The sequence below is a fragment of the Babylonia areolata genome, chromosome 9 (assembly GCF_041734735.1).
Source record: "Babylonia areolata isolate BAREFJ2019XMU chromosome 9, ASM4173473v1, whole genome shotgun sequence".
Lineage (NCBI taxonomy): Eukaryota > Metazoa > Mollusca > Gastropoda > Neogastropoda > Buccinidae > Babylonia > Babylonia areolata.
This window is the reverse complement of record NC_134884.1, coordinates 48770829-48783480: the sequence shown is the minus strand read 5'-3', so window position 1 is coordinate 48783480 and position 12652 is coordinate 48770829. Positions and strand designations below refer to the sequence as shown.

Sequence of the window (12652 nt, the reverse complement as noted above, 5' to 3'; positions counted from 1 at the left end):
AGATGGCAAACTTTTCAACTTGTGGCGACTCCATGCCAGGTCCAGGGTGTTTGAGGCACTGTTGAGAGAGTTCCTCTTCGCTGATGACTGCACGCTTGCTGCGCACTTCCATGAGGACATGCAGTTCATTACGGACAGGTTCTCAACCTCCTGCAGTTGCTTTGGACTCACCATCAGCCTCAGCAAGACCAAGTCCATGTACCAACCAGCTAGCTCACAGAACGCCAGTGCCTCCCCCCCACCTGCAGTCAAGATCGATGACACAGAGATCAAGTCAGTCGACAAGTTTTGCTACCTGGGCAGCACCCTGTGCAGCAACGGAGCCCTTGATGCAGAAGTGACACTGTGCATCGCCAAGGCCAGCTCTGCCTTTGGCAGACTCACCAACAGGCTGTGGAACAACAAAGGCATCAGGCTCAGCACCAAAATCAAAACCTACAGAGCTGTTGTGCTGACCACCTTGTTGTACTGCTGTGAAACATGGACAATGTATCGCTGTCACATTCAACAACTTGAGCAGTTTCACCAAAGATGCCTACGAAAGATCCTCAGCATAAAGTGGCAAAACAGGGTCTCCAACCGCCAGGTCCTAGAGAGGAGCGGCCTGCCCGGCATCAAAAGCCTGCTGATCCAGTGCCAGCTACGCTGGACAGGACACGTTGTCCGCATGACAGACAGCAGGATCTCGAAGATGCTACTGTATGGCCAGCTGAAGGAAGGCCACCGGGAACTTGGAAGACCCTGCAAACACTTCAAGCACACCTTGAAGACAAACCTCAAAGCCTGTGACATAGACATCGCTTCCTGGGAAACTGATGCCCTTGACCGCTCTCACTGGAGGATGCTGTGCTCTAGTGGCATAAAGACGTTTGAAAACAAGAGAACGCTGGCCATTAAGGAGAAGTGTGAGCGAAGGAAGCAGTGCTCAACTTCTGGAGACGTTTTCCCTTGCAACACCTGTGGGAAGTGCTGCGCATCCAGAATCGGCCTCTTCTCCCATATGAGGACACACACCGACAGATAAGCCTGCCTGCCTACTTGTCCGTTGGTCCGACGGGAGACTCCATCATAATTATGATGATGACAGTTTGTGATGGAGAGGATTGTTATTATCATTATCATTATCATTATGATGATGACAGTTCGTGATGGAGCGGATTGTTATTATCATTATCATTATTATTATGATGATGACAGTTCGTGATGGAGCGGATTGTTATTATCATTATCATTATGATGATGACAGTTCGTGATGGAGCGGATTGTTATTATCATTATCATTATGGTGATGACAGTTCGTGATGGAGCGGATTGTTATTATCATTATCATTATGATGATGGCAGTTCGTGATGGAGCAGATTGTTATTATCATTATCATTATGATGATGACAGTTCGTGATGGAGCGGATTGTTATTATCATTATGGTGACAGTTCGTGATGGAGCGGATTGTTATTATCATTATCATTATGGTGACAGTTCATGATGGAGCGGATTGTTATTATCATTATCATTATGGTGACAGTTCGTGATGGAGCGGATTGTTATTATCATTATGGTGACAGTTCGTGATGGAGCGGATTGTTATTATCATTATGGTGACAGTTCGTGATGGAGCGGAGTGTTATTATCATTATCATTATGGTGACAGTTCATGATGGAGCGGATTGTTATTATCATTATCATTATGGTGACAGTTCATGATGGAGCGGATTGTTATTATCATTATCATTATGGTGACAGTTCATCATGGAGCGGATTGTTATCATTATCATTATGGTGACAGTTCGTGATGGAGCGGATTGTTATTATCATTATCATTATGGTGACAGTTCGTGATGGAGCGGATTGTTATTATCATTATCATTATGGTGACAGTTCATGATGGAGCGGATTGTTATCATTATCATTATGGTGACAGTTCGTGATGGAGCGGATTGTTATTATCATTATCATTATGGTGACAGTTCGTGATGGAGCGGATTGTTATTATCATTATCATTATGGTGACAGTTCGTGATGGAGCGGATTGTTATCATTATCATTATGGTGACAGTTCGTGATGGAGTGGAGTGTTATTATCATTATCATTATTATGGTGACAGTTCGTGATGGAGCGGATTGTTATCATTATCATTATGGTGACAGTTCGTGATGGGGCGGAGTGTCATTATCATTATCATTATGGTGACAGTTCGTGATGGAGCGGATTGTTATTATCATTATCATTATCATTATGGTGACAGTTCGTGATGGAGCGGATTGTTGTTATCATTATCATTATGGTGACAGTTCGTGATGGAGCGGATTGTTATTATCATTATCATTATGGTGACAGTTCGTGATGGAGCGGATTGTTGTTATCATTATCATTATGGTGACAGTTCGTGATGGAGCGGAGGCACACCCTGGGAGAGGGGCAGGGGGAGGGCGGGGCAGGGCAGCTGTCCCACCACCAGGCCCACCAACAGCTGCGGCGATTCATCAGCCTGGAAGTCCAGCGACAGCAGGGGGTCACCCCCCTCAAAACGCCCCCTCCCCACGCCAACATCACCACCATGGACGAAACCAAACACACTGTCAAAGGTCTGTGTGGGTTGGGGTTTTTGGGGAGGGGTGTATTGGTTGGGATGGGATTATGTGTGTGTGTATGGTATGTGTGTGTGTGTGTGTGTGTGTGTGCGTGTGTGTGATGTGTGTGTGTGTGCATGTGTGTGATGTGTGTGTATGGTGTTTGTGTGTGTGCGTGTGTGTGTGTGTGTGTGTGTGTGTGTGTGATGTGTGTGTATGGTGTTTGTGTGTGTGTGTATGGTGTGTGTGTGTGTATGTGTGTGTGTATGGTGTGTCTATGTGTGTGTGTGTGCATTGTTTACACACACAAAGGAAAATTTATGGATTTGGTAAACATAATGGGTCCACAGCAGCAAACAGATTAATGATTTTTTGTTGTTGTTGTTCTTAATTGAGTTGTTCATATCAACACTGTCAGCTTTGTTCACCTGTGTGTTTTTCACCCAGTGCTTCCTTCACAGTCATAGTCATTAACATTTTTTTTTGGTTATCCAAAAAATGAATGGACAAAGTAGAGCATTTGATCCCCAAGTCATGAAGGAAGTTGAGCAGCAGGAAGCAGCCAGCTGGCACGGTGATGTGTGTCTCTGGTTCCAGAGAAAGCAGGCAGGGAGGAAGAGGAAAGGACGGGAAGAGGGGAGGAAGGGGAGGAGGAGGGAGAGAGAAAGATGGGGGAGGAGGAAGAGGACGCCTTGAGGGAAGCCGTCAAGTTCACTCTTGGAGCTCCCATGGAGTCCAGACTGACCTCACTGGGTATGTACTGCCTTGTATTGTGTGGTATTGTGCTGTGTGCTATGGTGTGTGTGTTTTATGGTGTATAGGTGGTATGGTGTGTGTGTGGTATGGTGTGTGTGTGTGGTATGGTGTATGTGTGGTATGGTGTATGTGTGGTGTATCAGTATGTGTGGTATGGTGTGTGTGTGGTATGGTGTGTGTGTGGTGTGGTGTATGTGTGGTGTGGTGTGTGTGTGGTGTATCAGTATGTGTGGTGTGGTGTATGTGTGGTATGGTGTGTGTGTGGTGTGGTGTATGTGTGGTATGGTGTATGTGTGGTATGGTGTGTGTGTGGTGTGGTGTGTGTGTGGTATGGTGTGTGTGTGGTATGGTGTGTGTGTGGTGTGGTGTATGTGTGGTATGGTGTATGTGTGGTATGGTGTGTGTGTGGTATGGTGTGTGTGTGGTGTGGTGTGTGTGTGGTGTGGTGTGTGTGTGGTGTGGTGTGTGTGTGGTGTGGTGTGTGTGTGGTGTGGTGTGTGTTTGGTGTGGTGTGTGTATGGTATGGTGTATGTGTGGTATGGTGTATGTGTGGTATGGTGTATGTGTGGTGTGGTGTATGTGTGGTATGGTGTGTGTATGGTATGGTGTATGTGTGGTGTGGTGTGTGTGTGGTGTGGTGTGTGTGTGGTGTGGTGTGTGTGTGGTGTGGTGTATGTGGTATGGTGTGTATGGTATGGTGTGTGTGTGGTGTGGTGTATGTGTGGTGTGGTGTATGTGTGGTGTGGTGTATGTGTGGTATGGTGTATGTGTGGTATGGTGTGTGTGTGGTGTGGTGTATGTGTGGTGTATCAGTATGTGTGGTGTGGTGTATGTGTGGTATGGTGTATGTGTGGTATGGTGTGTGTGTGGTGTGGTGTGTGTGTGGTGTGGTGTGTGTGTGGTGTGGTGTATGTGTGGTATGGTGTATGTGGTGTGGTGTGTGTGGTGTGGTGTATGTGTGGTATGGTGTATGTGTGGTATGGTGTGTGTGTGGTGTATCAGTATGTGTGGTGTGGTGTATGTGTGGTATGGTGTATGTGTGGTATGGTGTGTGTGTGTGGTATGGTGTATGTGTGGTGTGGTGTGTGTGTGGTATGGTGTGTGTGTGGTGTGGTGTGTGTGTGGTATGGTGTATGTGTGGTATGGTGTGTGTGTGGTGTATCAGTATGTGTGGTGTGGTGTGTGTGTGGTGTGGTGTATGTGTGGTGTGGTGTGTGTGTGGTATGGTGTGTGTGTGGTGTATCAGTATGTGTGGTGTGGTGTGTGTGTGGTGTGGTGTGTGTGTGGTATGGTGTGTGTGTGGTATGGTGTGTGTGTGGTGTGGTGTATGTGTGGTGTGGTGTGTGTGTGGTATGGTGTGTGTGTGGTGTATCAGTATGTGTGGTGTGGTGTGTGTGTGGTGTGGTGTATGTATGGTATGGTGTGTGTGTGGTGTGGTGTGTGTGTGGTATGGTGTATGTATGGTATGGTGTGTGTGTGGTGTATCAGTATGTGTGGTGTGGTGTGTGTGTGGTGTGGTGTATGTGTGGTATGGTGTGTGTGTGGTGTGGTGTATGTGTGGTGTGGTGTGTGTGTGGTGTATCAGTATGTGTGGTGTGGTGTGTGTGTGGTGTGGTGTGTGTGTGGTGTGGTGTATGTGTGGTGTGGTGTATGTGTGGTGTGGTGTGTGTGTGGTGTGGTGTATGTATGGTATGGTGTGTGTTGTATGTGTGGTGTGGTGTGTGTGTGGTGTGGTGTGTGTATGGTATGGTGTATGTGTGGTGTATCAGTATGTGTGGTGTGGTGTATGTGTGGTATGGTGTGTGTGTGGTGTGGTGTGGTGTATGGTATGGTGTGTGTGTGGTATGGTGTGTGTGTGGTATGGTGTATGTATGGTGTGGTGTGTGTGTGGTATGGTGTATGTGTGGTGTATCAGTATGTGTGGTTGGTGTGTGTGTGGTGTGGTGTGTGTGTGGTATGGTGTATGTGTGGTGTGTGTGTGGTATGGTGTGTGTGTGGTGTGGTGTGTGTGTGGTGTGGTGTATGTGTGGTGTGTGTGTGGTGTGGTGTGTGTGTGGTGTGGTGTGTGTGTGGTATGGTGTATGTGTGGTGTGGTGTGTGTGTGGTATGGTGTGTGTGTGGTGTGGTGTGTGTGTGGTGTGGTGTATGTGTGGTGTGGTGTGTGTGTGGTATCGTGTATGTATGGTGTTGTGCTGTGTGGTATTGTGTATGAATGGTGTTGTATTGTGTGGTGTTGCATTATATTGTGTAGTATGGTAATGTATGTTATTGTACGGTGTGGTGTGTTATTGTCTGGTATTATGATGCATTGTATTGTGTGGTATTGTATGGTATTTAGCTGTATGACATTGTATTGTGCTGTATTTGGGGGCAGATGTTTTTGGAAAAGAAAGGAAGGAATGCAGTGTGTGTGTGTGTGTGTGTGTGTGTGTGTGTGTGTGTGTGTGTGTGTGTGTGTGTGTGTGTGTGTGCGCGTGTGTGTGTGTGTGTGCGCATTGTGTGTGTGTGTGCGCATTGTGTGTGTGTGCATTGTGTGTGTCTGTGTGTGTGTGTGTGCATTGTGTGTGTCTGTGTGTGTGTGTGTGTGTGTGTGTGTGTGTGAGAAATGCTGACGGTCCCGGCCTGCAGACCACGACTCATGCCGCCATCTCTGTCCCCAGACTCGGGAGCATCGGATCTGGATGATGATCTAGCGTCCCCCCCGGAGGAGACCGAAGCGGAGCGTGTGTTGCCGTGGAAACGAACGACCCAGCTGCCCCCAGTGAGGTCGTCCATCTCGCTGAGCATGCCTGACGACGACCACCCCCTCATGTCGCAGGCCCCATCATGGGCAGACAACCTGGCCTACAACCACCTGACGGAGTCCGGGTCCCCTTACGTGTCCCCGGAGAACACCATCGGTGCCCCCGCACCCACCACCCACCGCACACCTGTGTTTGACATCTTCCCCTCCACCACCACCACCACCACCACCCCGGACACCTCCCCCCCTGCCGCCGCTGCCTCCAGCAGTCCCTGTGAGGACCACAAGGCTGACAAGCCCTGCGACACCTTGCCCCCGCCCTGGACCTCCCAGAGTTCCCTGCCCCTGCCCTGGGCCTCAGAGAGTGGTGACAATGACCCCCCGCTGACCTCTCCCGAGGGGCGGGATGTGGTGGGGGCTGGGGGGGAGAAGGCCAGCACCTACCTGCAGTCGTCCTCCCACAACTTCTATCCCCCCACCCACCACAACTGCCTGGTGTCGGCGGAGGACTGCCCCCAGGTCCCCCCCCGTGCCCTCAGGGGGGTCGGTCAGACTGCGGCCCTCCAGCTCCCCCAAGCACTTCCAGCCGCTGCAGCTTGAGGAGATGTGTTCCCCGCACGGCATCCAGGAGGAGATCATCGCTGACGAGGCTGACTACCAGGAGCGGCTGGTGACCAGGGTCCAGTCGTGGCTGGACAGCAGTGAGCCCTCGGACGAGGACCACGACTTTGAGGACCTCAGCCCTGTAGGGGGGGCCCACCAAGATGGTGATGATGTCGATGACCTGCATGACCAGTCTGTGGACGACATTGACCTTGACGACTTGCATATAGACACCTATCTGTAGGGTCAGGCTGCCTTTTCTGGAGGTTTTTTGTTTTTTGTGTGGTTGATCTCTCCCCCTCTGCCCTGTTGCTGTGGGTGTTGGGGGCCTGTGCTGACGGAACTTCCCTTGTTGGCTGACGTCGTGCCGGTCAGGCTGATCAGGACTACAGTCGGGAATTGGGGGGGGGGGGGGGGGGGGACAACAACTACTGTTTCATAGCAAAGTGTGAGTGAGTGAAGCCAGTGTGGGTCTTTTCGACTGCTGCCCACACCAGTGTGTGGTGGTGTGGTGTGGAATGTTTCGTGGCACTGATCGTTCAGAGTCAGCAGAAAATTATGATGTTTGAAAACTGTCAAAAACTGGACATGAGTTGATTCGTGTATGACCTACAGTTCAATTTAAAATAAAAAGAATATATATATATATTAAAGCTGATGGATGATTCTTGATGGAATCATTCTTGATGCACTCACACACACACACACACACACACGACAACAGCACGTCCAAAGTGGCTTTGATGTGGGAGGAAAGAGTCCAAGCTGGCTCTGATCTGGGAGAGTGTTGTGTGTTACAACTGTAAACTGTTGACACTTCAACAATGTGCTGCATGTTATTATTTCCAGTGCCTAACAGCTTTCCAAAGATAGCACAAAGTCATGCCCTGAGTGAAGACCTCAAAGCCATGCCCTGAGTGAAGACCTCAAAGCCGTGCCCTGAGTGAAGACCTCAAAGCCGTGCCCTGAGTGAAGACCTCAAAGCCGTGCCCTGAGTGAAGACCTCAAAGCCGTGCCCTGAGTGAAGACCTCAAAGCCGTGCCCTGAGTGAAGACCTCAAAGCCATGCCCTGAGTGAAGACCTCAAAGCCATGCCCTGAGTGAAGACCTCAAAGCCATGCCCTGAGTGAAGACCTCAAAGCCGTGCCCTGAGTGAAGACCTCAAAGCCATGCCCTGAGTGAAGACCTCAAAGCCGTGCCCTGAGTGAAGACCTCAAAGCCATGCCCTGAGTGAAGACCTCAAAGCCGTGCCCTGAGTGAAGACCTCAAAGCCATGCCCTGAGTGAAGACCAGACCCACCCAGTCACAGCACTCACTAACATGCTGAGAACAAAATGGGAATTGGTGCTGGTGGTGAAATGTGCCGCTGTCCAGCTGACCAACATGTCTTTGCCATCTGCAGAACGGGATAACAGCCAGAAAGTTGTCAGGGCTTGCTTGCTGAAAAATTGAAAAATAAAGGGGCAGGAGGGGAGAAAGTTTAATGTTAGATGAAAATGAGGACATGGCTGATTTGTGTGTGTGTGTGCATGTTAGTGCATGGACACACAGGTACAGAGAGATAGAGAGGTAGAGAGAGGTCAGTGCATGGACACACAGGTACAGAGAGAGAGAGGTAGAGAGAGGTCAGTGCATGGACACACAGGTACAGAGAGAGAGAGAGGTAGAGAGAGGTCAGTGCATGGACACACAGGTACAGAGAGAGAGAGAGGTAGAGAGAGGTCAGTGCATGGACACACAGGTACAGAGAGAGAGAGAGGTAGAGAGAGGTCAGTGCATGGACACACAGGTACAGAGAGAGAGAGAGGTAGAGAGAGGTCAGTGCATGGACACACAGGTACAGAGAGAGAGAGAGGTAGAGAGAGGTCAGTGCCTGGACACACAGGTACAGAGAGAGGTAGAGAGAGGTCAGTGCATGGACACACAGGTACAGAGAGAGAGAGAGAGAGGTAGAGAGAGGTCAGTGCATGGACACACAGGTACAGAGAGAGAGAGAGGTAGAGAGAGGTCAGTGCATGGCCACACAGGTACAGAGATAGAGAGAGGTAGAGAGAGGTCAGTGCATGGACACACAGGTACAGAGAGAGAGAGAGGTAGAGAGAGGTCAGTGCATGGACACACAGGTACAGAGAGAGAGAGAGGTAGAGAGAGGTCAGTGAGTGAGAAGTTTGGTCATGCTGTTTGTATTTTCTGAGGGAAGAACTGAAGACTGGGAGGAAGGAACAGAACAAGTATTAAAATGAAGGAAGAAAGAAGAAAAAAGTGTTGAAAGAATGAGAGTGTTGCATGATCCAGTCAGTCAGTCAGCTGAACCAGAAGAGGAAAACAACAAAATCCTCTCAAGGTTCCTGTGTCTGTATGATACAGTCAATCAGCTGAACCAGAAGAAAAACAACAAAATCCTCACAAGGTTCCTGTGTCTGTATGGTACAGTCAGTCAGTCAGCTGAACCAGAAGAGAAAAACAACAAAATCCTCTCAAGGTTCCTGTGTCTGTATGATACAGTCAATCAGCTGAACCAGAAGAGAAAAACAACAAAATCCTCTCAAGGTTCCTGTGTCTGTATGATACAGTCAGTCAGCTGAACCAGAAGAGAAAAACAACAAAATCCTCTCAAGGTTCCTGTGTCAGGATTTCCTGGGTCCTGAAGACCAGCAGGCAGACTGCTGCCCTGTGTGTGGTTTGTTTTCCTTTGTTAATGTTTTTTGTCAGTGAAAGCCGTGACCAGTGTTAATGTTTTTTGTCAGTGAAAGCCGTGACCAGTGTTAATGTTTTTTGTCAGTGAAAGCCGTGACCAGTGTTAATGTTTTTTGTCAGTGAAAGCCGTGACCAGTGCATTGGTTAATGTGTCAGGCCTGGCACCTGCTCCCTGTTTCCCTTTAAAGCTGACGCCGTGCAGTGTACAGGACTCAGTGGCCACTCCCACACTCCCTGAAACTGGAACTGGTTTATGTTTGTGTTTGTTCCTCTCAACAAAGAGAGTTTGTTGCTGGGACCTGTTTTCCCTGCTTCTTGCAGCACCTCTCAGGACGGGACACTGACAGAGTTCAAATCACAACAAACTGGGGCTTTGCTTTCTGTCGGAACTGTGGAAGCTGGATGTGGTCATTTGCTTGTGTCACCGTGTCTGTCCTTTTAAAAAGGGCACTGTGAATAGAATGTCAGGGATGTTTTATTTTGTGTGTAAGCATGTTTTTTGTTTTTGTTTGGGATTGGTGTGAGAATAGTTTCAAAGCTTAGATTGTGTAGGCAGTCTCCTCCCTCCCCCCATTTTTAATGGAAATTTTGTGCCAGCAGTTTCCAAACTTGAGCCCATCAATGTTGGCTGCTTGTGCCTTGTTCTACCAGCATGGTGACACTCCATCAGTCAGTGTCAAAAGGGTCTTTAGCTACACATGCATGTTTTCATCACACTGTGTGTGTGTCATGTTGATAAGTTGTCTTCATGTTCTGAACACTGTCCACATTTTGGAGAGGGGTGTGGAAGGTCTACTGTTGGTCAACAAAGCTGCTTTCAAAGTATGACCTGATCATTTGTGTGTCTCCGTTCCAGCCACATCTAACGGGCGGTGGTCAGTTTCTCTGTCTCTCACAGGTGTTCTGTCCAGCCAGGAACTTCTGCAACCTGTCAGCCCTTCTGCTGTCCACAGATTTTATTCTTCCCCCAAATACCTGCATTCCACTCTTCCCCTGCTGGAGGTCAGTCTGCTCAAGCCAAAACAGCAACAACAAAACAGCCTGAAAAACAGCAACAACAAAACACCCTGAAAAACAGCAACAACAAAACACCCTGAAAAACAGCAACAACAAAACAGCCTGAAAAACAGCAACAACAAAACACCCTGAAAAACAGCAGCAACAACAAAACACCCTGAAAAACAGCAACAACAAAACAGCCTGAAAAACAGCAACAAAACAGCCTGAAAAACAGCAACAACAAAACACCCTGAAAAACAGCAACAACAAAACACCCTGAAAAACAGCAACAAAACACCCTGAAAAACAGCAACAACAAAACAGCCTGAAAAACAGCAGCAACAACAAAACACCCTGAAAAACAGCAACAACAAAACACCCTGAAAAACAGCAACAACAAAACACCCTGAAAAACAGCAGCAACAACAAAACACCCTGAAAAACAGCAACAACAAAACACCCTGAAAAACAACAGCAACAACAAAACAGCCTGAAAAACAGCAGCAACAACAAAACAGCCTGAAAAACAGCACAACAAAACAGCCTGAAAAACAGCAACAACAAAACAGCCTGAAAAACAGCAACAACAAAACAGCAAAACACCCTGAAAAACAGCAACAGCAAAACACCCTGAAAAACAGCAACAGCAAAACACCCTGAAAAACAGCAACAACAAAACACCCTGAAAAACAGCAACAACAAAACACCCTGAAAAAAACAGCAACAAAAAACTCTGTGTTTCAGAATGGTGATGGCACACTGATTCACTGGATAGTCAGCTTTTACCCTCCAGTCATTTCCACTGACCCATTTTCTCTTCAGCCAATGGGCATTCACGTTACAGCAGTGCCTGTCAAAAGCCACCAATGGTCATTCCCTGTTTTCCGGGCTGCAAGCTGACCCACATGATCAGCGCAAGAGAAATCCTTCCTGAAAACCCCCTCCGCCATCAGTGAAGACCACAGGTAGCCAACATTTGAAAAAGGAATTATTAAGTAAAGCTCCATTCTGGAATTCAACATGAAATGATGCTGTTTGAGTTAACAATCTATCGGGGCTGGTGTGTTGGGAATGATGCCGTTGGGGTTAACGATCTATCAGCTGATGGTCTTGAAGTCTAAGTGTCCAGGGCTGGTGTGTTGGAAATGATGCTGTCAAGGTTCTTTTGAAAATACATCCGTGATTCAACTTTCTGCTCCTTCCTCTGATGTTTTGTTGTCCTCCACAGCCAGCCATTGTCCTTGTTTGGAGGTCCTGACTTGTGGCCCAGTGCTCCCCAGTCCTTCAAGGCCATGTCCACTGTCCTTGTTTGGAGGTCCTGACGTGGCCCAGTGTTCCCCAGTCCTTCAAGGCCATGTCCACTGTCCTTGTTTGGAGGTCCTGACATGGCCCAGTGTTCCCCAGTCCTTCAAGGCTATGTCCACTGTCCTTGTTTGGAGGTCCTGACTTGTGGCCCAGTGTTCCCCAGTCCTTCAAGGCCATGTCCACTGTCCTTGTTTGGAGGTCCTGACTTGTGGCCCAGTGTTCCCCAGTCCTTCAAGGCCATGTCCACTGTCCTTGTTTGGAGGTCCTGACTTGTGGCCCAGTGTTCTCCAGTCCTTCAAGGCCATGTCCACTGTCCTTGTTTGGAGGTCCTGACTTGGCCCAGTGTTCCCCAGTCATCAGGGTTCAAGGCCAACATTTGACCTGCTGTGTGTTTTGGGAAAGGCACTTTTCTCCCGTTTTCCTCACTCCATCTGGGTGTGAATGGGCGCTTGACTTGGGTGAAGAAGATAAGACTGGGAGGTGCCTTCCTGTGCTGAACCCTACCCACAGTGAACATGAATTCCCTCCCCTGATGGCTGTCCATGGACATGCATTCCCTCCCCTGATGGCTGTCTGTGGACATGCATTCCCTCCCCTGATGGCTGTCCGTGGACATGAATTCCCTCCCCTGATGGCTGTCCATGGACATGAATTCCCTCCCCTGATGGCTGTCCATGGACATGAATTCCCTCCCCTGATGGCTGTCTGTGGACATGAATTCCCTCCCCTGATGGCTGTCCATGAACATGAATTCCCTCCCCTGATGGCTGTCCATGGACATGAATTCCCTCCCCTGATGGCTGTCCATGGACATGAATTCCCTCCCCTGATGGCTGTCCATGGACATGAATTCCCTCCCCTGATGGCTGTCCATGGACATGAATTCCCTCCCCTGATGGCTGTCCGTGGACATGAATTCTCTCCCCTGATGGCTGTCCGTGGACATGAATTCTCTCCCCTGATGGCTGTCCGTGGACAT

At 48.7% G+C, this 12652-nt stretch overlaps 1 protein-coding gene and 1 long non-coding RNA gene across 2 annotated transcripts in view; one reads left to right on the top strand and one right to left on the bottom strand.

Moving 5' to 3' along the window:
• Nucleotides 1-6812, top strand: part of LOC143285561 (putative Na(+)/H(+) antiporter nhx-9) — a 73635-nt gene extending 66823 nt beyond the window's left edge. The window contains exons 11-13 of the mRNA XM_076592948.1: nucleotides 2385-2586; nucleotides 3169-3324; nucleotides 5988-6812. Coding sequence (XP_076449063.1) covers nucleotides 2385-2586; nucleotides 3169-3324; nucleotides 5988-6670 — 1041 coding nt within the window. The 3' untranslated portion in view covers nucleotides 6671-6812. The remainder of the gene's footprint in view (nucleotides 1-2384; nucleotides 2587-3168; nucleotides 3325-5987) is intronic.
• Nucleotides 6813-8730: 1918 nt separating this feature from the next.
• On the bottom strand, nucleotides 8731-11810 carry LOC143285563 (uncharacterized). The gene is made up of 2 exons (XR_013055699.1): nucleotides 10931-11810; nucleotides 8731-10693 (listed from the first exon to the last, which is right to left on the bottom strand). It is a non-coding gene; the product is annotated as an uncharacterized LOC143285563 (long non-coding RNA).
• Between the last annotated feature and the right edge of the window lie 842 nt (nucleotides 11811-12652).